The sequence below is a fragment of the Pistacia vera genome, unplaced genomic scaffold (genome assembly GCF_008641045.1).
Source record: "Pistacia vera cultivar Batoury unplaced genomic scaffold, PisVer_v2 Contig666, whole genome shotgun sequence".
Lineage (NCBI taxonomy): Eukaryota > Viridiplantae > Streptophyta > Magnoliopsida > Sapindales > Anacardiaceae > Pistacia > Pistacia vera.
In genome coordinates, this window is record NW_022196519.1 from 901,569 (window position 1) to 927,748 (window position 26,180).

The window sequence follows — 26,180 nt, forward strand, 5'->3', positions numbered from 1 at the left end:
ATCTAGGATTGTTATAACCATTGTTTCTTCGGTAGTAGTTATTTTTATTGCACTTGTTGCCTTCACTTGTGTCTTTTTACAGAGGAGGAAGACAAAGCAGGGGATTGGAAGTGAGCACTGAGCAGGAGGCAGAAGGTAATTATACCCTTTCTGCTGCCACAATTTACTCTGCTATATGAGCTGAAACTAATTTTCTTTTTGAGTTCTAATCTCTTACTCTGATCTTTTAAGGTTCTTGTGAAATTGATCATGTGGAATCCTTGCAATTTGACTTTAGCACTACCAGAGCTGCAACAAATAACTTTTCGATTGATTGTAAGCTGGGTCAAGGGGGATTCGTTGTTGTTTACAAGGTATTAATATCAAGTATTCATAACCAAAGTGAATATCAATTGTTAGTTTAAATGGGTTAAATTTTAAGTTCTGAATAATGTAAATGCTGTTACAATCATTTTTCTCAAATTCAATTTCAGAGTAGGCTTCCTGATGGACAGGATATGGCTGTTAAGAGATTGTCAAGAAATTCTGGGCAAGCAGAATTAGAATTAAAAAAAGGAGGTCCTTTTAGTGGCAAAGCTTCATCATAGGAATCTTGTTAGAGTCCTAGGTTTCTGTATGAAAGGAAATGAAAGGCTTCTAATCTATGAGTTGGTGCCCAATTCAAGTCTAGACAGCTTCATATTTGGTATGGTTGCACTGCTTTTTTGCTTTGGTTTCTAACAACCTTGTACCTTGTTCTTGACTAGAAACTGTCTACTTTCCGGTGGCTTTTGTTAATTTGTAGATCCCAAAAAACGCTCATCATTGGATTGGGAAACACGGTACAAAATCATTGGGGATATAGCAGGAGGATTGCTTTATCCTCATGAAGATTCAAGGTTTCAGGTCATTCACCGTGACCTCAAAGCTGGCAATATTCTTCTAGTTGTTGATATGATTCCCAAAATCACAAATTTTGGGATGTCAAGATTGTTTGAAATGGATCAAACTCAAGCCAATACAAGGAGAGTTGTTGGGACCTTGTAAGTATATATTAGAATTATAATGTAGACCTTGCTAAATCAAATCTAACCATTAATGGCCATTTTCAGCCGGTATATGGCTCCAGAGTATATAAAGCATGGACACTTCTCAACTAAGTCTGATGTTTTCAGCTTTGGTGTGTTAGTCTTGGAAATCATTAGTGGTCAACAAAATAGTTGTTAAAATAGTTGTTTTCCTAATGAAGAGGAACCGCAAGATTTACTAACCTATGTAAGTGAAACATTGTAAGTCATTAAACTCAGTATCAATGACCATTAAATCATTGTCAAATTTTTGCAGGCATGGAGAAACTGGACTAGAGCGTCAGCTTTAAATCTGATAGATCCAGTCTGAGGGGTTGTTCTAGCTGGGCTGTCTTGTGTTCAAGAAAATGTAGCTGATAGACCTACAATGGTTTCAGTTGTTCTTATGCTGACTAGCCTCAAAACCTGCATTTTTTTATGCAACCTAGCTCGGAGCTGGATTATTCAGAATCTTCTATGTTGGATTGCAGTGAAAATTATTCTCAATTTTCGTTGAATGAGACTGCAATTACTGAACTTGACCCTCGATAATGTTTGAAGATTGAAGTTGTATCTTTGAGTATTGAAACCTGTAAATGCAGTTAAACAACAATAGGAGCTTAGCCAAGTATGAGTGTAAACTATTTTTGTGTCATTATATGGTTTGAACTCTCGACTTTATGCATGAGAAAGTTGATAAGAGTTCGAGAGATTGTGTTTTTTTTCTCTACTCTTGCACATAGGAATTAACTCTTGTTAATGAAAGGTGTAAGTTCGGATCTTAAAAAAATGAGGATGCTGTAGAATAGAGGTCAATCCAATGGATCTTCCTGACACACAATAAGCCAATATAGATGCATCTGGTGTTCACACACTGGCTGAAAAGACTTACCTACAATTGGATCAATTAGCTCCACTGGTGTTTCATTTATCACTTCTTTTGAGTTAATTTCCTTCGCTTTTGCTATTTCATATTTAACTCGAGCCAAGAAAAATTGAGTCTGATACATTTTTCCTATAGAACTCACTTTTAACTATGTTGAGTTTGTTTTTCTTAGTTTTGAATGAGATCACTTTGATCATCATCGTCAAAATCACTTTGTTGATTGATTAGAAGACTTCAGTCCTTTTATAGAAGATTAGGTGAGGCTAGCTTGCTCCATGAATTAGGTTCAATTTGAAAAACACCAAAATGCTTGAAAATAAAAAATATTACATAGCCACGACCACCATGCATTCACATTTGTACTTGGAAGTCATGAAAATGAGTAACTCTATGCCAATATGTAAATATTGTTGGAGTTGTCGACTACTTCAGCATTAATGGGTAACGGAGACGCACTCGGGTGAATAGGAATTCTTGTAAGCGGTTTTGGGTTTTTCCATGTATAACTGCTGTAGGATTCCTTTTAAGTTATTAATTCCTTTTTGGGTTGAGCTTAGGAATAGGAATTCTTGTAAAACTAGGTTTAATATCTTAAACCTAGTATATAAACATACTTTTCTCTTGTTATGAGAGTGAGAGCAATTCATTCATTGTAAACGAGAGAGGTGAGGCATATTTCAATAATATTGACTCAGCTGGACGTAGCCTACATTGGGTGAACCAGGGTAAATCGCGCGTATAATTTCTTTGTTTACTGTTTGTTTTGTTTTACTATTATTATTTTGTTCCTGTTGCTTCTCTATTTCGTTCAAATATTGGGCTAATTTCAGAAACCATAATACTACATGGGTGGGTTTGGTTCGGGTTCATAAAAGATTACTCTAGTAATCTATCTTTTAACTCGAGAATTACTATGTTTGGTTGTAAAATAAAAAAGATTCCGATAATCTTCAAATATCAATAATAGTTATTATAGGTAAACTTGGGGGCAATTCAAATATCGACTGAAAGGTATTATTTTTTTATTACCGGGGTAATCTTAATTTTGCTCCCATTTTACCCTTAATTATTAAAAATTTAGGACAAAAATGCCCTCATATGTCAACCAAATAACAAATAGACCAACCAATTGAAATTACTTCTATACCCTGATAAATTATTTTTTGGGACATAAATACCCCTCATTTTACATAAAATTAATCTTAGCTTTGTTACAATTTTACCCCTAAGTAATAAAATTTTTGGCCAATAATCCCCTTATAATGAAAACTATTCACATAACACCCAGCAACCCAAACGACTGCCAACAGTCGGCAGAACGGTGCATAACCAATTAGATCTGGCTGACGCACGATCACTGATATGGCCGGAAACAACCAAATGGCAGTGGATCTAGCAAGAAACAGTAGATCTATTCTAGCCGTTAATGGTCATGGATTCGGCCAAAAAAAGCTAGATATTTGAATCTGGCTGGAAACGGCCAAAAGAGATCTGATTGTTTTTAGCCAAATCCACGACCATCTAGCCGTAAAAGGTTAGATCGACACATGGTCAGTCATATCCAGCTGGTTGTGTACCATTTCGGCGAATGTTGGTTGTGATCGATAGTCATCTTAGGTGGTTGAGGTTAGTTTGTTAACTTTTAAATTTTTTGTGATTGGGGTGTTTTAGCTAAATTCTCAAATATAGGGGATTAAAAATTATTATTATTATTATTATTATTATTATTATTATTATTATATTAAAAAGGAAGTGTAATTCAATAAAAAATTCTTTTAGAATTCTTTTATTTCTCCCAATCAAATATATTAATTATTTATAAGCACCAATGTAACTAAATATGAAGCATATATGACATTGCCAACCACTTTCATAATTACCTTTACCATCACTCGTTCCGAATATACTTTTTCATTGTATTAAAGCAAGCCTTTCGAAAAGCATATATGACATTGCCAACCACTTTCATTGTTACCTTCACCACTCTACTTTGTGCCCCACGCTCTTATCTTAATCAAAATCACTTTGTTTGATTAGAAGACTTCACTGCTTTTAGAAGATTAGGTGATGCTCTACTTCCACTATGTCAAATGAGAAAACACAAAATGCTTACGAAATAGATAAACATAGTACATGCATAATGAAATTCACATGCGTGATAGGAAGTGTCATAAATTGTATGTGAATTCACAGATAAACATAGTACATAGCTTGACCCACATGTATAGTGAATTTACACGTGTGATAGGAAGTGTCAAAAAACATATCAACATGGTACATAGCTCTAGGCCAATATTTTGTTATCCCTTCGATAAATTGTCTGTCATGGTTCATCTTCCCCACACTACAAGAAAACTAGTATTTTGCGTCTAGCAAAATTAGACGCAGAAAGTCACATTTAGACGCTAAGCCATTTTTAGCGTCTAAATTTGGTAGTCGCCCCTTAGTTGCAGTAGGCTGGTCGCAGATTCATAGCGCGTCTAAATTTTAGTTTAGATGCGAAAAGTTTTTTTTTTTTTTTTGCGACTACAAAATAGTCGCTAAATGCTGGTCAAATTAGTCCCCCAACTTAGACGTTAAAAGTTCAAGGGTAATTTGGTAAATTGTATAGCACTAATCAATTAGTTGCAAAATGTACATTTTAGTGTCTAATAATTTGTCGCGAATCCCACAAAATTAGATGCCAAAAGCGTAAAGGTAATTTCGTAAAAGATTTTCGCAACTGTTTTATTATCGACGAATGTATCTTTTGGTGACCAAAATTTAGTAGTTAATTGTAATACTTTAGACGCTGAATGTAGAATCCAAACGATTTTTGCGACTATTTTATTAGTGGCCGAATGTATCTTTTGGTAACCAAAATTTAGTGATTAATTATAATCATTTTAGACGCTGAATGTGAAATCCAAGGTTTTTCGCGACTATTTTATTAGTGGACGAATTATTTTTTGATGACCAAATTTTGGTTAATTCTAATTATTTTAGACGCTGAATGTGAAATCCAAAAGGTATACCAAATTGGTTTCTTATATTTTGTTCTCTGTTTCATTTAATATATACATTCAACATCAACAAAATAATTGTTTTATATTTCTGCATCTCCAACATTTGAAAATGTTGTTCTTCAAGCATTTTTATTCTGTTTTTGTTGATAAAATAAGATGAGTTGCTTCTCCAACTATTAATCTTTTTTTTTTTTTTTTTTTTTTTTTTTTTTGGTTGCACTATACGCCTTAACTCTGCTTCTGCTCCTTCAAGTAAGATGAGCTGCTTCTTCAGCATTGTTGCATGAATGTATCATTTTTTCCTGCCATCAATTCAATGCATAATCAATAAGTCAAGCAAGAAACTAAATAATTACAAATAAATTATGATTATTCTGGGGTATACAATATGTGACAAAAACTTATGAATAGCAACAAAAAATAAAGAGTACTCCTGAAAGTTCCAGAATGTACTGCAGCACCAAACCAAAATCAAATTGATGGAATAGAAAAGCAAGTATCTCACTATTATCAATCTGAACTTCAATTCCCTAGTTTAAAGTTATTGATTTCAAGTTACATACTACTTACCCTACTACACAATCACATCTAAGGTCAAATTGTAGTAACTACTTCTTAGGGTCAATCCAATAACATTACAATGGTCAGCACCAACTCACCAATTTCAACCAAACACTTTCTCATAACAGTTTATCCCGAGGACAACCAACAACAACTTCAATCTTAGATATTGATCCCCCAAACACCATAAACATAGAAACCTTCAAATGGTACAATCCCTTCCTTCCCCACACTGTTGTCCCTCGGTTTCAACTCTTCCCATTGTCACCTCATCAAATTCAATCCCTTCAAATTCAGCCTACCTAAGTTAAATGTCTACATAAGTTTCCAATATCATAACTTTACCAATGTTTGCAGTGTAATTTTAGTTAACCCTATCACAAATTTCTACATAATGTATGAGAGTTAAAAAGATAGCAATGAACTAAAAAAATAGGTCAAAAAATTCAGAACTAACCTTTATGAGCTGAAGCCTTGTCAGTTGTTGTGAAGACCCCAGAAGATCAACAATATACTTAGCCCCATAATCGCCCCAAGGGATCTCAGCCGGGTCCCTAGGTAAGAGTTAAACGTTAGACCTTAAGTAGATCATACTTATGTTTGCAAAAAACACACTAGTATATATCTTCATTTGATCTCTGAGGCCCTACCTTTTGCTAAAAATTTTATCTGCTTCTCATTTATTTCCAAATGGATTCATCACAACCTTGAGGGTTCCCTTAAAAACTCCATGAATGGTCATCTTAACATGTAAGCCTGCGAGAAGAGAAAAAAAGAAGAAAGTGAACAACAACAACTCTTTTCCATAATTTGAGATGCATAAGAATATTTTACCATGATGGACCATTGTAGAATTGTGTATGTAAGCAAATCAGTGGAATGAGAAAGAAACCCCATAACCCACATTGAATTTTAATGTTACCAGTCCTTCCTTCTTGCTCAAGCCAATCCCAACAGACCATAGTCCATCAAGTAATCGCATAAATCCATCAATTCAAAATTAGCTTTCTTAACTTTCGGGCATAACCTTCCAATGAACTTCAGTATCAAGTCAAAGTGAACTGATTCCATTGAATAGGACAACTATACATAATGTATTGCAACCATTAACAATCTCTAACTAATAAACAACACTAATGTGAGATATGAAACATGGTTAAACATGAATAAAACAAAATGAAGTCAGCAAAGGTATCCATCGTACAATAATGTGATTTGAAATGCAGCTAATAAGTGTTACCAATAATTGCATGTCACCTACCACAAGCACCCTATATAGATTTCCTACCGCAACCTTCTGAATCTCTATGCGCTACAATTGAAACTATGAAATCTTTATACTTTGTGATCACAATGCAAACACTCATGCAGTGCTCCAAAGTATGTGACAAACAATTCAGAAATAAATAGTTCTACGAAAGCTGAAGGATTAAAGACTTGAATAATTATAATTACGTCCTCAGCCACAAGATCGTGAATGAGTCCAAAAACCTACAGTTAAACCAGAAAGCAGAAGCATCGTTACAAAGAAAACATTTCATTTTCAAATTTGTAGTCATCAAAAGAATATAATAGACACCTACAAAAGAACTGACCAGTATACACTGAATGTAACAACAAAATTATAAAACAACAGAAAAAATGGGCATAAATAAATCGATTCAGTTTCCTTTTATGTGCATTTCTCAAAACTCAGCCAAAGGTACTTAAGATAAATGAACTAGTTAATACAGACACAAAACTATAATATACAAATCAGACATCAAATTACAAACATAAAATCCTCCTCCACTAAGGCTGTATATAATCTAAAATCAATGATCTGCCAATCCTTTCATATTCCACTCTTGTCCATGACTTGATTCTAAAATGATCACAACAAAATTATAAACATAAACCCATTTTCAGGAAACCTTATAGCAATTAACCCTAGCATAAACTGGAAGTTTTCATTGTCGTTTTTTTTTTTTATTGTAATTGAATCAAACACACATTTAAATAAAACATATGATCATAAAAACATTAACCAAAAATTTAAAAGTATTTTCTGATTTCAAATTTGCGCATGTTTTAAAGTAAATTCAACATCTTTAACTCATAATCTAAATCGTCACCAACCACATAACTAAAAAAAAAATCTAAAAATGAACGGATAAATTAATAATAATTGAATATAATATACCTAACAATTGGATAAGAAATCAGAAGTAAGCAGATCAATTCCAAAAAAAAAAAATGGAAAGCGTTAATTAAGACGATGGGAGGAGAAAAGACAAGAGATTGAAATTCCAATGGATGTAGATTGGATTTCTTTAATAAAGAAATCCAATCTACATCCATTGGAAATTGAAGGAGTTGTTTGGATATATAGGCGGTGTGAGAATCGGCAGGTTTTAATAAAATAAAATATGAGTACATAAGGTGGAAATGGAAATTGAAATTGAAATGAAATGCATTTTTGAAAGGTCATTTGGTAGTCAGACATTTATCAGGGAGAAAAAAGTTTATACTACCAAACATAATCATGAAGCAAAAAAGACTCAACCAAACACTTTTATATTACCACTGAAACTTTCAATAAAATTGCACAGAAATAAACTATATGAATCATTATTTAATACTAAACATCCCCAACAAAAGAACTTAACAAATAGTTAAATATTTAGAGATGAACACAACCCTTTAAGTACTTTCGCAAGGCTAATCCCTTCGAAGTCAAAATAAGCAAAACGAAGAATAGTTCCAATCAGAGTAAAACATACCATTGATTCCACTCTTTGTGCTCCCACTGCTCCGTGTTTCTAACAAAACAAAACAGATCAGCACACTATTAACTAATTTTATAGATTATGAATCACTAAATGAAATCCTTTTATTCTTACTTTGAACTATGGGTGGCAACTCTGTAGCAGTGGCTTTGATGGGTTGAATACTCTTGGCAACTGAGATTCCAAGCTCAGTTCAGTCAACACAAACCAAACGGAGGTTCTAAAAAATGAAGGCAAAAACAGAGGACGGCAATCGGACCTGGAGACAATCGGAGGAGGAATAAGAGAAGTCGGCAGCGCGTGAAGAGAAACGGTGGACGTAGATCTAAGGAGAGAAGAGAAAGCCATTTTTGAAAATAAACAGTGCCACTTTTCCCAAGGCTTCTCTTTTTAACAAGCAGAAACCCTAATAAAGAGGAACAGAAAAGAAAAGAGAGGGCTGGCTTTTGAGTTTTGAGAGGAGGCAAGCAGGCAGTGGCCAAAATACGAAATGAAGTGTTTTTAAAAGCAAAAGAAAACAATTGTTTTTTCCTCAGTTTTGGGTTAAGAGTTGCAGAGAATCTCAAATCCATAATAAGGAAATTAAAGTCTAAGATGTCAATAAGACCTCTAAGCCAACAAAGTGAGGATACCTATAATAATGACACCAAAATTTCAATTTATTTCAAGCGGGAACATGGGCGTTCAAAATTTATCATACATTTGACAATTAAAATCTTAGTTGCCAAAAGAAAATAATTTACAACTAATTAATTAGTTGTGCAACAGTAATTTTAGTCACAAATTAAAATAATATTTTTTTCATTTTACTAGGAAAGTTGGGTTAAAAAAAAATTCATCAACTTTTAGCGACTAAATACATTTTAGTTGCTATACATGAGTTTTTGCAACTAGTTGTAATATGCACAAAATAATTAGTTGTCAAATGTACCCGGGCCCTTTGTAATTATTGTCAAAAGCTTAGATATTTCGGTAATTGTATTATTTTGTAACTAATAAAAATACTTACAAATTAATTAATAAATATTTGCATCTAATTTAGCAACTATTCAATAGTTGCAAATAATTGTTTTCTGTAACCATAATTTTAGTTGCAGAATCTCTTGTTGTAGTTGCCAATTGTGTTCGCGTAAGAATTGGTAACCAAATAAATTAGTCGCTGATATGATATTTTGGACAACAAATCACATTAGTTGCAAAATATTAATTTTAGACGCTAAAGACGGGAATAAATGGGCCCTAAAATTTTATTTCCTTTGGCCGACTAATTAAAATTTAGTTACTAAATGTGGAGTATTTGCAACTATTTTTGCCTAGTTGCAAAAAAAAAGGATGCAAAAAGTGCTTTTTCTTGTAGTGCCAAAGTTATAATGAAAATGCAGATGGGTTTTCTATGTCTTGTTTGTTTTATGATGATAAACATTGGTGTTACTAGAGCAACTATATGTTACGAATCAGGGAATTTTACAACCAATAGCACCTATGAGAAGAACAGGAACATGATCCTCTCATCTCTTGCTTCTAATGTCACTCTACGTCATGGTTTTTTTTATACTGCAACTATTGGCCAAGAGCCTGACAAAGTTTATGCTCTTGCTCTTTGTAGAGGGGACTCTTTGTTAGAAGAGTGTGCTGATTGTGTCAGTGCTTCAGCCAAAGATATTATGAAGCAGTGTTTGAACCAGAAATAAGCAGTGGCATGGGGAGGGACTCCTCAGTGCATTGTACGCTATTCAAACCGTTCTATTTTTGGGATAATGGAGGCGGATCCTATGGCTGGCGGTTGTGAAGGGAACAATATTACAACAGATACAGCACTGTTTAATGAGACTTGGGTGAGTTTGATGGAGGGCTTGGTGATAAATGCTTCTACTGGGTCTAATCACCCTAGGCGTAAGTTTGCAACTGGAGACGAAAATTTTTCATCCTTTATGAAGATATATGCATTACTGCAGTGTACTCCAGATATTTCTCCAAGTGATTGTGAAGATTGTCTACGCCAATCTAAAAATTTCAGAGAGTATCATTATCAAGGGAAGACAGGTTGCCTCATTATGAGACCTAGCTGTATTTATATTTGGGGTTTAGGTCCATTTTATAGAGCCTCTCTTGATGCTCCACCACCATCTCTTCCTCCTTCTCCGCCAAAGATAATCCCAGAAAGTATGTTTTGCATCAGGATCCTCTCCTTATATGAATTTACTGTCCATTTTTATTTACCTGTGGTCAAGATCTTTTTATTTATTATGTTTTTTTTTTTTTATCAACAACCAACCAAGTCTTGTCTATTTGTAACGATTCTAATTGAGTCCCATACCGCTAAAGAGAATGGGCTTGGCATATGGGCAATAACCACGTGAGAATCCTCCCTTTACGATCCGGTTTTTAAGAATGAGTTCTACTCATCTGTGGTCTTACAATTGATATCAGAAGATTCAAAACATAACCACCATTTAAGCAAACCTTGTAAGGTTAGCACCCACTAGGGATGGTGTTGAAAATAGAAGTCTTCGAAAAGCTTCTTTAATATTTATTTAAAAACAGAATGATGGTGGAAGAGGAAAAAAAAATTATCCATCCATTTTTTTTTTTTCAATCGATACATAATACATTCCCTTTTTTTATAGTTTTAAAGGATAAAACTAAATAACTACACTTAACCGATTAGTAACAGTTGAGAGAAATTTAAATTTATAATTTAAAAATAATTGCAATTAAGTTTTATCTAAAATTGAAATTCTTTGGCCATGCCTTCTTTGCGCTTCTTCTTCATAGCGTCCTCTTCTTCTACCAAAAGGATTCAAACTTCAATAGATGGCGACAGGCAACCCTCGGATCTCAGGGGGGTGGATTGTAATGATTCACCTTTTTGTTGTTGCTATGTTCGAGTAAAAGTTCATATAAGATCAAAATTTACCCCAAAATATTCCAATTAATGTCATCATGTGTTGACTATGTACACATTTTCTGCTTTGTGCATGCAGAGAAAACAGGCTTTACATCTAGGATTGTCAAAATCATTGTTCCTTCGGTAGTAGTTGTTATTTTAGCACTTGTTGCCTTCACTTGTGTCCTTTTACAAAGGAGGAACACAAAGCAGGAGATAGGAAGTGAGCAGGAGGCAGAAGGTTAATTATACTCTTTCTGTAGTCACAATTTACTTTGCTATATGAGCTGAAACTAATTTTCTTTTTGAGTTCTAATCTCTTACTCTGATCTTTTTAGGTTCTTGTGAAATTGATAATGTGGATCCCTTGCAATTTGACTTCAGCACTATCAGAGCTGCAACAAATGACTTTTCGATTGATAGTAAGCTGGGACAAGGGGGATTCGGTGTTGTCTATAAGGTATTAATATCAAGTATTCATAACCAAAGTGAATATCAATTGTTAGCTAAAATCAGTTAAATTGTAAGTTCTGAATAACTTGAATGTTGTTGCAATCATTTTTCTCAAATTCAATTTCAGGGTAGGCTTCTTGATGGACAGGATATAGCTGTTAAGAGATTGTCAAGAAATTCTGGGCAAGGAGAATTAGAATTCAAAAATGAGGTCCTTTTAGTGGCAAAGCTTCTTCATAGGAATCTTGTTAGACTTCTAGGTTTCTGTATGAAAGGAAATGAAAGGCTTCTAATCTATGAGTTAGTGCCCAATTCAAGTCTAGACAACTTCATATTTGGTAAGGTTGCACTACTTTTTTGCTTTGGTTTCTAACAATCTTGTAGCTTATTCTTGACTAGAAACTGTCTATACTTTCCTATGGCTTTTGTTAACTTGTAGATCCCACAAAACGCTCATCGTTGGATTGGGAAACACGATACAAAATCATTGGGGGTATAGCACGAGGATTGCTTTATCTTCATGAAGATTCAAGGTTACGGGCCATTCACCGTGACCTCAAAACTAGCAATATTCTTCTAGATGCCAATATGATTCCTAAAATTGCAGATTTTGGAATGACAAGATTGTTCGAAATGGATCAAACTCAAGCCAATACAAGTAGAATTGTTGGCACCTTGTAAGTATGTATAAGAATTATAAGGTAAACCTTGCTAAATCAAATCTAACCCATCAATGGCTTTTTTTAGCGGGTATATGGCTCCAGAGTATACAAAATATGGACACTTCTCAACCAAGTCTGACGTTTTCAGCTTCGGTGTGCTAGTCTTGGAAATCATTAGTGGTCAACAAAATAGTTGTTTTCCGAACGAAGAGGAACCACAAGATTTACTAACCTATGTAATTAAAAAATTATTAAGTCATTAAATATAAGTTCATTCTCCTAATGGGTGAAACTCAGTGTCAATGGCCATAAAATCATTGTTAAATCTTTGCAGGCATGGAGAAACTGGACTAGAGGGACAGCTTTAAATATGATAGACTCCAGTCTGAGGGGTTGTTCTAGCGGTTAAATGATAAGATGCATCCACATTGGGTTGCCTTGTGTACAAGAAAAAGTAGCCAATAGACCTACAATGTCTTCGGTTGTTCTTATGCTGACTAGCCACTCTCAGTCTCTCCCAATACCCTCAAAACCTGCATTTTTTATGCAATCTAACTCGGAGCTGGATTATTCAGAAACTTCTATGTTGGATTACAGTGAAAATGATGCTCTATTTTCGTTGAATGAGGCTTCAATTACTGAACTTGACCCTCGATAATGATTGAAGATTGAAATCATATCTTTGAGTATTGAAACCTGTAAATGCAGTTATATAACAATAGGAGCTTAGCCAAGTATCAGTGTAAGCTATTTTTGTGTCATATATTATATGGTTTGAACTCTCAGCTTTTTGCATGTTGATAAGAGTTTGAGAGATTGTGCTTTTTTTTTTTTTTTCTTTTCTCTACTCTTGCACATAGGAATTAACTCTTGTTAGTGAAAGGTCCAAGTTCGGATCTTAAAAAAATGAGGATGCTGCAGAAAAGAGGTCAATCCAGCCGATTCAAACCCCTCTAATTTTTTCTTCTTGCAATGTGAATAGTTGAGCCTAAATTAACAGAATAAAGATTAAAATATTTATGAACTTTCTTCATGTTCTTACACAAGTTAGAATTTGAACGTAACAACCCCTTTTACCACGGCCTAGTTGAGACTATGAAAAATTGAATATCAATTGAAGAGTTAAAAATTCAAAATGGCTTGAAGAATTAAGACCAATTGCTCGTCAGATAATGGTGGATTTCAAGAATTGAGTTGACAATTTCATGATTCAATTCCAATGAATCCATGAAATTGCTACTGCAAATTCAAAGTTCCAAATCTGGAATTTGACGTTGAATAAAGTAATCTCCTTTTGGCCATGATATAATAACCCATGAAAAAGGGGTTTAAACAAAAAGCCTAATTAAGATATTGGTGAAAATTACTGTAAATAATACCCTAATTAAGTTTGAAATTGAGGAAAATGAGTGAAAAACAAAAATCCTAATTAAGCAAGGCTACTTTCAGTATTATATGGGGTCAAAGATATTTTTTTTTAATATAATAAATATGTAATTAGCAATAGGATACTGATCAAATTTGATGGGGCTAAAAAACTTTGCCCACAATTATACAAAAATCACATTTATTTCAATATTGAAACTGTAACACCCTAACCTACCACCAAAATTTCACCAAAATTTTGTGGAGTTGTCTCTTACCGGTCTCAAATAATTGGGTTATTTATCTTTGGAAAATGATAGAGTTACCGAAAATTACACACAGAATCTATGTACCGAATGACGTGATAAAATCATGACCATTGATTAATATTAACTTATAATGAATCAATGGTCAGGATTGCATCACGTTATTCAGTGCGCATCTTTGCATTACTATTTATCTTTTATCCGCCTCAAATAGTGGGTTAAGAGCGCATCTCTTTTGATTCCAATGCATGACTTCATTCTTGGAAAGAATTTTAAGGATGAAGTATTGGGTTTGAACTAAGAAGACATGAGGTGAGCTTAATTATTTATGTTGACAGTGAGCGGGATGTTACAGAAACCAAAGCACAACTATGCGTGGTTAGATATCAAAGCAAAAAAGCTACAACATTATTTCTCTATATATAGTACATGTCTTTACAAGATTGACATTAAAATTAACGCCTATGGTGATTTATATATAGAGTGCGATGACGCTTTTCTTTCGTTACCAAACTCCCATCTTTCTCACTTTATATTTAATTATAAAAGAAAGTTATGTAATCTTTGAATTCCCCGAGTAAAGAAAGTTATCATGAAATGTCAAAGATATTTTCTGAGTTCCGTGATATTCATGAAATCTAATAGTTTATTTCATAAAATATTGCTAGAGAGCAAATGCTTGTTGGACTAAATTTGTTATGTAGTGATCAGAGAAGTTTGATGTTTAAGAAGATTCAATAGGAAAATAGTTTTTGTCTTATGTGGTTTGATGTTTGTAATATAATATTGTCATATGTTTCTTTTCGATTGGTTTAAGGTTTTTCATACTATATATCCAATAAAACAATGACCTATGTTGTTAGATTTCAATATGGACTAAATTTGTTATGTAGTGATCAGAGAAGTTTGACGTTTAAGAAGATTCAATAGAAAAAACAGTTTTTGTCTTATGTGGTTTGATGTTTGTAATATAATATTGTCACATGTTTCTTTTCGATTGGTTTAAGGTTTTTCATACTATATGTCCAATGAAACAATGATCTATGTTGTTAGATTTCAATACCACCCATAAGATGGTTATAGATAAACAATAAAGGATGGTTATAGTTAAATTATAGTGAGGTTTGATAAAATTACAAGGTATTATTTTATTAATAATCTCATCGTATTAATTAAAGTGAGACTGTCTTGTAGAGTTTTCTTAAATACTTTGGTTTTATGAAATTATTCGTGAGCACTATTTTCTTGTTATCTTTTTATTTTTGCAACTTAGGTGTTTTCTTGGATCATATATCTTAATTACAAGCAAGTTTCATCTAGTTATTACTATGATCAAAACCTTGACATAATCAAATGGTAAAAACGATCCAGTTAGGTGGTATGGAAATGATTCTTCCTTACCAATAGTCATCGTAATTTATTTGTTTTCCTCCCTCTGCCCCAATCAATCACTCTTTCATCTTTTTCTCTTCTTTTTTCCTTAGTTTATGTCAAAAATTAGTAGGTGAAAATATCACCAATCACAACATGTGATTTTGTATAGATTACAATTTCTATTTATTTCATGAATACATAATCTCATTTAAATTTGTTTAGGTGGAGAATTCTTCCGATTCATGAATATTAAACACAGTATGTCAACATAAAAAAAAACCCATCACAATAATTAAATGTCGATTAAGTTATATCCTAGCAATTACCAAGCCTTTAAATATGCATAATGGCATTGCCAATCACCTCCATTAAATATATTAGATTAGAAGTGTCCAATCCTACTGGAATATTAGTCAAAAGCCATGCTCATTGGCTCCAATATTAAATTTTACCCAAAAAAAAAAAAAAAAAAAAAAATGTAACAATTGATGGATGAATATGACCATTGTACATCTTATTGTCTGTATATATTGTATGTTATTACATCATCTTTATCAAACTATAATTATTAAAAACATGCATAACCCTAAAATGGGTTTTACATGGTTGCTTTGTTTAGTTTCTTGTATGCTTTTAAATCATATTTTTGTTACCAGAGTAACTATATGTATTGATGAGTCAGGGAATTTCACAAGTAATAGCACTTATGAGAAGAACAGGAACCTCATCCTCTCATCTCTTGCTCTTAATGTCACTCTACATGATGGGTTTTTTTACACTGCAAGTGTCGGCCAAGAGCCTGACAAAGTTTATGCTCTTGCTCTTTGTAGAGGAGATCTTTCTGCAGAGAAGTGTGTCAGTGGTGTCAGTTTTGCGGCCGAAGATATCATGAGGCAATGTTTGAACCAGAAAGAAGCAGTTGCATGGGGGGATGGTCCTCAATGCATTGTACGCTATTCAGACCGTTCGATTTTTGGAAAAATGGAGGCGGATCCCATGGCTGGAGGCGGCTCTGAGACTGATATGACAATGAACATGACACAGTTTGATCAGACTTGGGAGAGTTTGATGAATCGGTTGTTGAAAAAAGCTTCTACTGGCTCTAATAATTCTAGAAAAAAGTTCGCAACTGGAGAAGCGAGTTTGACTGACTTTGTGAAGATTTATGCACTTATGCAGTGTACTCCTGATATTTCAGAAAGTGATTGTGATTCTTGTCTCCGTCAATCTGTGGTTTTCTGTGAGACCCACTACCATGGCAAAGCCGGTTGCCTTACTGTGAGACCTAGCTGTGTTTATAAATGGGATTCGAGTCCATTCTATGTAGCCTCTCCTGCTGCTCCATCCCCATCTCCTCCTTCTCCACAGTTCACGCATAAGGAAATGATCACAAAAGGTATATATATATAAAATTAATAAATGTATATTTTAAATGATAGGGTCAGATTTACGTATAAGCATATCACCTAGGAGCCGTCAATGAAACTTGAATTCTTTTCGTTTTTCTTTATCCAATTGAATAGGAGACTTTAGATCTTCGCCTCCGATGTTATGTTAAGTCGTCATCCTAGGTAAAAGTTTAAATTAATAGGTGAGAACTCAATATTATATTAGTTCAAAAAATATCTTGGTGAGTTTTTGTATTTTGTATTAGATGATGTCATTAAATCAGTTATAGTCTCAACTAATATTGAAGTTTGTATTTTTTTTTTTTTTCTTTTTTTAAAAGTACATATGGCATGAAAGATGGATGGGTATCTTTTCATGATATTCCGTAGTTGATTTCCTTAGCATCATCATGTGTTGACCATGAACACTTTTTTATTTTATTTTATTTATTTTTGTGCTTATGTATGCAGAGAAAGGAGGCATTACATCTAAGACCTTTTTTATCATCGTTGTTTCTACGGTTATCTTCGTAGCACTTGTTGCCTTCACTTTTCTTTGCAGGAGAACAAGAAAGAAAAAGCGAATGATGGGAGGTAAGCGAGCAGTAGAAGGTCAATACATTACAAGAAAGTCTCTATAGTATGTACATTCTATTTACATCCAGCTAATCATGCATGAACGAGTGCGATATTATAGTGGTATTGTTGATGTGGTAACATAAATTAATGCATACATGCTAACTGGTTATTGCATTTAATAACTACAAATCACAATTAATCAATCTAAAGATAGATGAGAGAAAATACTCAGAGGTGACACAAATTCACTAAATGATAATATGAATGATGTGGTACCTCAATGGAATTCTAGATTTTTTCTATGTTGTGTTTATGATTGGTTAAGTGCATAGATGATACGCACATCAAAGACTTTCTAATTAGTTAAGCTTGTAGTTTCTAAATTTAGTTTTAACAAATACTTTACAAAGAAGACTATTAACCTTAATGGAAAAGGGTCTTTTATGAAATATCTTAAAATTTATATCTTTTTTGAAAATCACTCTTAATTTTTAACATTACATGGAACAATAATATGCTTATAAAATCTTCATACAAAGATGTATATGAAAAGTGATATGAAAAAATGTAAGTGATACAATGAATATAAATAATCAACTCATTAATTGATATGTAAGTTAAATAGTAATGCCACATCACTCTGTATTTATTTCTTTATGAAGAGTAATGTTACATGTACAAACTAATTATACAAATTATAACTTATAAACTAATGTGACAGACCCATGTGTTTAACACATCATATAACCTAATCTGTTTAAATCATCAATAATTTTAAATCATTCAATTACATTAAAACACATTAGTATGTATGGGTAAATTTGTATGAAGAGTTTTCACATATAGTATTATTCCTTTCTAAAAAGACTTTGTATGTATGGTATTACTCTATTAAATACACTAACTCTACAAAATATTAGTATAAAAGTAATTTCAAAAGCAATCGTCATTAGAAAATAGAAGACATATTTTTTATGAGAAAATCTTCTTTACATCGGACTCCAATCATGAGGTGAGCGTATCTTGCTTATAATGACATGGCACTCCATTTGTAGGAAAGATTTTTTTAATTTTTATTGGGTTAGGTTAGAGTAACATAAAATTTTTCTTAAATTGGAATACATTGGTAATAGATATGGATATGAGAAGGAAACTGAAGGTAGTTATTTTGTTTACCACCTCATCAACTCCTAGCCGTTTGGATTGTAATGAATCAATTGCTAAAAAACTGTGTCAAAATTATAAGTTGATGTAGTGTAACCCTTTTTATTAAACCATCTAAAAGAGGTTATATATTGAGAATATTTTGAATTAAAAGACTCTTTTTAAGCATCCTCTAAATGTAGTTTTGTAGTAGTAGTGAGGTTATATAAGAGCAACAACTGATTAACTCAACTGTGTTATTGTTGTTTTTAAGACGATGATAATGTGGAATCCTTGCAATTTGACTTCAGCACTATCAGAGTTGCAACAAATAATTTTTCAATTGATAATAAGCTTGGACGTGGTGGATTTGGTGTTGTTTATAAGGTAAGTAATTAATCACTAACCAAAATTAATAAATATCAGTTGTTAATAAAAATGAGTTAAATTATAAAATTTCTTTTCAGGGTAGGCTTCTTGATGGACAGGAAGTAGCCGTCAAGAGGTTGGATATAGGTTCTGCACAAGGAGAAACAGAATTCAAAAATGAGGTCCTCTTGATGGCCAAACTTCAACATAGGAATTTGGTTAGACTTCTAGGATTTTGTTTGGAAGGAAACGAAAAGCTTCTCATCTATGAGTTTGTGCCAAATTCAAGTCTAGATAACTTCATATATGGTATGGTTAATTCCACTACTTTTGGCTTTCTTTGTAAGAAAAGAGTATTTATTCCATTTAATGTAATTTACTTATATGGCATTGATGAGTTTGCAGATCCAACCCAACGTTTATTATTGGATTGGGAGATGCGATACAAAATCATAAAGGGCACAGCACGAGGAATTCTTTATATTCATGAAGATTCTAGGTTTCGTATCATTCATCGTGACTTAAAAGCCAGCAATGTTCTTTTAGATATTGACATGACTCCAAAAGTTTCAGATTTTGGAATGGCAAAGTTGTTGGCAATAGATCAAACTCAAGGCGATACAAGTAGAATTGCTGGGACTTTGTAAGTATTTATGAGATTAACATAAACAACTCAAGAATCGTCAAGTTTATTCTATATGCAAAAACATAATTAATAATAATATATGCTTATGATCAAAGCATGATATGTTGGTTTTGTTACAAAATAAAATTTGATTGAGTCCAATTTTTAGTGGGTATATGGCTCCAGAGTATATAAAGTATGGACACTTCTCAGCCAAGTCCGATGTTTTCAGCTTCGGTGTGTTAGTCCTAGAAATCATGAGTGGTCAAAAGAATAGTTCGTTTCCTACCGAAGAGGAACCAGAAGATTTATTAACCTACGTAAGTAAAATTCAATAGGAATATTTTTCAAGTTTTCCGACCCTCTGAGTAATATGTTAGACTTAAATATTATTGTTGTACACTTGATAATGGTTTTAATTTTTGGATCAAGTGATAAGTATTAATGTGGTCATTGACCACGTTGTCTTTGTCAAAATTTGTAGGCATGGAGAAATTGGATTGAAGGTAAAGCTGCGAATCTAATAGACCCCAACTTGAGTGCTGGCTCCAATAGAGATATGATGAGATGTATTCACATTGGGTTGCTTTGTGTTCAAGAAAATGTAGCCAATAGACCTACAATGGCTTTAGTGGTTCACATGCTCACTAGTGGCACCCTTTCCTTGCCAACACCATCAAAACCTGCATTTTTTATGCACTCCAGCACAACGACAGATAATTTAGAATCATCGGCATTGGATCAATCAAATAATTTCCAGTTTTCGTTGAACGAGGCTTCAATTACTGAGCTTAGCCCTCGATGATGCCTGAAGATTGATTTTGTATCTTTAAGCTAGCATATATATGTGCTTTGCTTTGACTAACTTTTTTTTTTTTTTGGTTAAATATAGTTATATGCAAACACTATTTTTAAGTTCCCCTGGCTAACATCATGATCCATGCATGAAATCTTTTCGTATAAATTATCTAAGAATGAAAAGTCAGAGAAAAGTTATAATTTTATCCAATAAGAAGAATTACATCATTTCTGAAGGCTAAAACATGTCTTAGCTTTAACATGCTAATTTAGTAATATAATATTTTTTTATTCATTTATTTTATTCTTTTAGTTTATTTCATTTAAGACAATTTAGTAATATATATTTTCATTAAAAAAAGGGGCTGTGAAAATGAATTTTGGGAGAACATGATATACACCAACCCGCTTAAGAAAAAAAAAAACCTTGTTTAATTTTAGGATAATATTACGTTGATTAACGAATCTCACAAACTTTCCATCACAAACTCGATGTGACACTCCCACCACATCATTGGACGATGTCAATAGACAAGAAAAATCCATCAAAAACTAATTGTAATTTATGTGTGTCTAAACTATACAAAGAAGACCTCTATATATAGTGGAGAAGGCCAAAGTTAATAAGAAAATACACTATATGGAAAGATTCTAACCTAGCATAATTACAGGAAATTATAGCTTAATTACAAGAAAAATTATATAATCTAAGGATATTATAAGATACTAATATATATACTAACATTTAATTACATGAATAATCATATATTCTAGGGATATTATAAGATACTAATATATATACTAACATCCCCCCTCAAACTCTTGGTGGTGAAGTCAACTGGAGTTTGGAAACAAGATTACCAAGTTGACTAGGTGGATGGGATTTTGTAAAAATATTAGTAAGATTATCTTCAGAAGAAACTGAATGTAACTAGAGGACACCTTGCTAAAGATGATGGTAGATGAAGTGACAATCAATCTCAATATGTTTAGTACGTTCATGAAACACATCATTATGTGCAATCTGGATGGCACTACGATTATCACAGTGAAGAGGAGAACATATTGATTTAGGAACACCTATATCTTTTAGAAGCCAGTGTAACCACAAAAGTTCAGATGTCGTATCAGCAAGAGCGCGATACTCAGCCTCAATGCTAGAACGGGCAACAACAAATTGTTTCTTACTACGCCATGCCAAGTAAGAAAAAATAACCAGTGGTGGAGCAATGATCAATAGGATCACCAGCCCAATCTGCATCAGAATAGGCTTGTAGCTCCAGAGAGGAGTAGGATGAGAAGCGTAGACCATGAAACAGAGTACCCTTGATGTAGCGTAGAATTCAAAGAACCGTAGCAAAATGGGTAGATCAAGGTGCATTCATAAACTGACTGACCAGATGAAAAACATATGAACTGTCAGGCCTAGTTATAGTAAGATAAATGAGACTGTCAACTAACTGTCAATAAAGAGTTGCATCTGCAAGTGGAGAACCGTCAGTGGCTAGAAGCTTAGTATTATACTCAAGTGGACTAGTGGCTATCTTGCTATTGTCAACCCAGCTTTGGAAAGTAAATCAGAGGCATATTTCGCTTGAGTGAGATAATATCCGTCCTAATTTGAAGTAGCTTCAAGGCCAGAGAAGTAGTTAAGATGTCCCAAATCCTTCATCTCAAGATTCTGACTAAGAAAAGCTTAAAGATCTCGAATTCTAGCAATATCATCACCAATAATAATCATATCATCTACATAGAGAAGAAGAAAGATAGTACCTGTCCCAGTAGTGCGAAGAAAGAGTGCAGAATCATATGGGCTAGAAAGAAAGCCTTGTTGAGAAACTACTGACTGAAATTTCTCAGACCAAGCTCGAGGAGCTTGTTTGAGCCTATAAAGTGCATGACAAAGATGGCAAACTTTATATGGAGGATGCTCATAGCCAGGTGGAGGTTGCATGTAAACTTTTTTAGTAAGATCACTGTTAAGGAAGGTGTTTTTAACATCCATTTGAAAAAATTCTCAACGCCGGACAGCAGCAACTACAAGTAAAGATCTGATAGAGGTAAGTCTAGCAATAGGAGCAAAAGTCTCCTCATAGTCAATCTCATAATCCTGGGTAAACCTCTTAGAAACAAGTCAAGCCTTGTAGAGTTCAACTGATCCATCTGCTCAAGTCTTGATTTTATAAATCCACTTGCATCCCACTGCAGCTTTACCATAAGGCAAGTCCATCAGATCCCAAGTATATATGTTGACAAGAGCATTCAATTCATCAGACATAGCTTGTTGCCAAAGAGGGTCAATATGAGCCTCACGATAATTGTGAGGTTCGTGGAGGGTGGCAAGGACAGAGAAACAATGATAATCACGAAGATGAGTAGGAGGAACACTTACCCAACTGGAATGACAAGATTCATGGAGGGGAGAAGACAGAGGAGTGGGTGGTGTGGCAGGTGGTCCATCAAACGCATCAACTAGATTGGGTGCAACAGTGGAAGAACTGTCTGAAGAGCTCGGAATCTCTGCAGAAGAGTCAAATAATAGAGCAATAGAGGGATCAGTGAATATGAGTGAGTGGTTAGAGGAGGAAAGGGAGAACATGGATATGCTAGTAAATGGTTTATGTTCCCAAAACTCTACATGACGAGATACTCAAAGACATTTGGAGATAGGATCATAACAACGATAACCTTTTTGAGTTAAGCCATAACCAAGAAAATAGCATAACCGAGAACGGGGTTCAAGTTTGGTTAGTTCATGAGTAGGAAGAGTAATAAAACAACCACAACCAAAGACACGAAGTAAGGAATAGTTAGGAACCATACCATAAAGAAGCTCATTAGGAGATTTGTTGTGAAGTATAGGTGAGGGTACCCTATTGATTGTGTACATAGTCGTAAGAGCAGCTTCACTCCAAAACTTTTCAGCTAAAGAAGCAGAAAGTAAAAGAGCTCTTACAGTATCAAGGATATGACGATGTTTTCGTTTTGTACGACCATTTTGTTGAGATGTATAGGGACAAGAACGATGTGACAATGTGCCTTGTTGATTTAGGAACTCATGGAGAGTTTTGTCATTATTCCATGGCATTATCTGAACGAAAAACTTTAATGGTATGAGAAAATTGAGTTTGTACCATTTTGTGAAAAGTTTGGTAAACATGAACAAGCTCAGATCGATGCTCTAACAAGTATAGCTATGTATAACAAGAATAGTCATCAACGAAGATAACAAAATAACGAGATCCCCCCTCAATAAGAGTGGGGGTAGGGCCCCAAATATCAAAGTGAATCTAATCAAAAGGTGCAATCCAAAAAAATTCACTTATATTAAAAGATAAATGAGTTTGCTTGCCAAGTTGATAGGAAACACAATCAAAAGAATCAAAACCTATAGAGCCTAGGTGTCCTTGGGAGGCCAAAAGATGAACATGAGGTATAGAAGCATAACCCCGTCAAAAATTCCATAATTAGGAAGAGATGGCAAGAGCAACAATGGAGCAAGACAGATGGGATAGAAGCTGCAAAAAAGCGAGCTCAAATAGACGTCCAATCTTACGGCCTATCATAATGAGTTAACCCATTTGTGGATCCTGGACATCAACACCAGCATTAGAAAAGGTAAGCTGAAGACCTAATTCACAAAGTTGACCAACTGAAAGGAGATTTAAGGATAACTTGTGAACAAGATAGATGTTGTCAATAGATAAGGTAGGGGAGGAAGTAGACCCAATTTGACTAACAGATAAATGAGAACCATCAGCAGTATATATGATATGATTGGGTGACAAAGTAGATTTTTGTGAAAAATGGTGGAACCAGAGGTCATGTGATTACATGTAGAATAAAAAAAAACCAAAGAGATGTACCTAAGGTGACAAACACAACACTAGAAGACCAGGATAAAACCTGATGAATTAATGCCTCAATGTTAGTAGCAGTGAGAGTAGTGGACACTGAAGAAGGCTCCGCAGCAGACTCAAGAGTAGTTGGAGCCACGGCAACAGCTTGCAACAAGAGGGCTTGATACTGATTTTTGTTCTACAATTTTTGACATTCCATAATAGAGTGACCTGGACGTTTGCAGTATTTGCAGAAGACAATCTTTGAGGACTGAGAAGGGAAATGGCCTGAGGCTAGAGAAGATCCAAAGGTAGTCTGAGGGATGGTAGTAACAATTGAATCTGGAGTTTGCATCTTCATGGTTGAAGGACGATTTTCTTCGGAAAGAAGTTCAGCAACTGTAGTCTCAAGAGTGGAAAGACGATGCAAAAGAGAGCCCAGGTAGATTCAAAATCCTCACAAAGTGCCACAATAAAATGCATAAACTTACGATGATCATGGTAGGTTGCAAACAACGCAATGTCATCAGAACATCTGAGGTGAGGAAATGCAGCAGACAACTGTTCCCAAAGATTATCAACTTGAGAATAGAAATTAGCAATGGACTGACTTGATTCCTGACGCATCTGATAAAGCTTAGTCTCAAGCTGGAACTGCAACGAAGCATCATGAGTGCAGTTGTATTGTTTAGTAAGAAAATCCCAAGCAGCTTGAGCATTACCAAGCTTGGGAAGTAGGCTATGGATGGATGGAACAGAAGTATTGATAAACCAAGACAATATTTTATAATGAATACTACGCCAGTCTTCAAGCCGACATGCAAACTTATCAAGACTCTCACCATCTTGTTGCTTAGGGGCAAGAATATCACCAGAAACATAACGCCACAATTTTCGTCCTCTAAGAAATACTTCCATATTTTGAGCCCACATATTATAATTTGAGCCATCTAAAATGTTATCAATAGGACGAACAATGGTATCAAGGTTGGGAGAGGAGTGAGACATACTTTTTTTTTTTTTTTTTTTGGTGGTCAACTATCAACGAGTCAACGGTCAACAAGTCAACAGGTGGACCTAGGCTGGACTTTGAACAAAATGGGTTGATTTATAGAAGAAAGAAAAATAGACTGGGAAGGCTTACTTGGATTGGGCTTGAAGTTAGCTGTAACAGGCTTGATATTTCTGTTGGAGATGTGTGGCGCGTGGTTAGACATGCAAAATATTCAGGAGGCGTGTGGGGGCGCGTACGGAAGCATATCGAGAAAATCTTGACATAGAAACACTGATAAAATTTTCAAGACTCCATTTATGATCAGATTTGATAAAAAAAAAAATGAGCAAAAATCGGATGTAAAACCACGAAAATCCCACTGTCAATGTAGGGAAAGCCAAGGTTGGTACGGAAGGGAATATCAATGAAACGGCTTACACAGATAGGAAGATCAGAGTAGTGGCTCTGATATCGTGTTGAAATAAAGAGAGTTTTAAGGAATCATATGATTGTATATTTCTGTGTGTCTAAACTATACAAAGGAGGCCTCTATATATAGTGGAGACGACCAAAGTTAGTAAGGAAATACACTATATAGAAAGATTCCAACCTAGCATAATTACAGGAAATTATAGCTTAATTACAAGAGAAATCATATATTCTAGGGATATTATAAGATACTAATATATATACTAATAGCTGCCACGTCGATTTGTGACATAGAGTTTGTGAGATTCGTTTATCAACTTATCTTTATTGTTAATTTTACAGGATCCAGCTGTTCACCTAATTAAATTTTACCAATTTACCCACTGTTTACAGAGGACTTTCAAGATCATCGTAAACAAATCCCATCTCATATAATTTTATACTAAAGCAAGTCTTTAAATATGCATATATGTCATTGCCAAGCACTTTTCATTAGCTTTACCATCAAATTAATTTATCCCTTCTTATCACTTGGTTAATGTTTCATTAGAAGACTTCACTACTTTTTGAAGATTAATTGAAGCTCGCTCCATCAGGTCCAATGAAAAAACATAAAAATGATTAAACAATTAAACATAGTACATATCTTTGGCCAACATGCATTCACATTTGTACCAGGAAGTCATAAAAATGAGTAGCTCTATACCAATATACAATATTTCGGCTAATATCATAAACTATCC

The 26,180-nt window shown here is 34.0% G+C and overlaps 2 protein-coding genes across 2 annotated transcripts; both read left to right on the forward strand.

Moving 5' to 3' along the window:
• Window positions 1-9,631: 9,631 nt before the first annotated feature.
• LOC116112739 (putative receptor-like protein kinase At4g00960) lies at window positions 9,632-12,926 on the forward strand. Its single transcript, XM_031398853.1, is given in 7 exon segments — window positions 9,632-10,429; window positions 11,251-11,376; window positions 11,492-11,613; window positions 11,734-11,944; window positions 12,046-12,283; window positions 12,354-12,504; window positions 12,603-12,926. Coding segments are annotated over 7 exon segments (1,965 nt in total). The 5' UTR covers window positions 9,632-9,636.
• Window positions 12,927-15,864: 2,938 nt separating this feature from the next.
• On the forward strand, window positions 15,865-20,182 carry LOC116112727 (putative receptor-like protein kinase At4g00960). The gene is made up of 7 exons (XM_031398837.1): window positions 15,865-16,669; window positions 17,133-17,255; window positions 18,658-18,770; window positions 18,851-19,061; window positions 19,158-19,395; window positions 19,547-19,697; window positions 19,862-20,182. The coding sequence occupies exons 1-7, from the start codon at window positions 15,865-15,867 to the stop codon at window positions 20,180-20,182; spliced, it is 1,962 nt and encodes a 653-aa protein (XP_031254697.1).
• The last annotated feature ends 5,998 nt before the right edge of the window (window positions 20,183-26,180 follow it).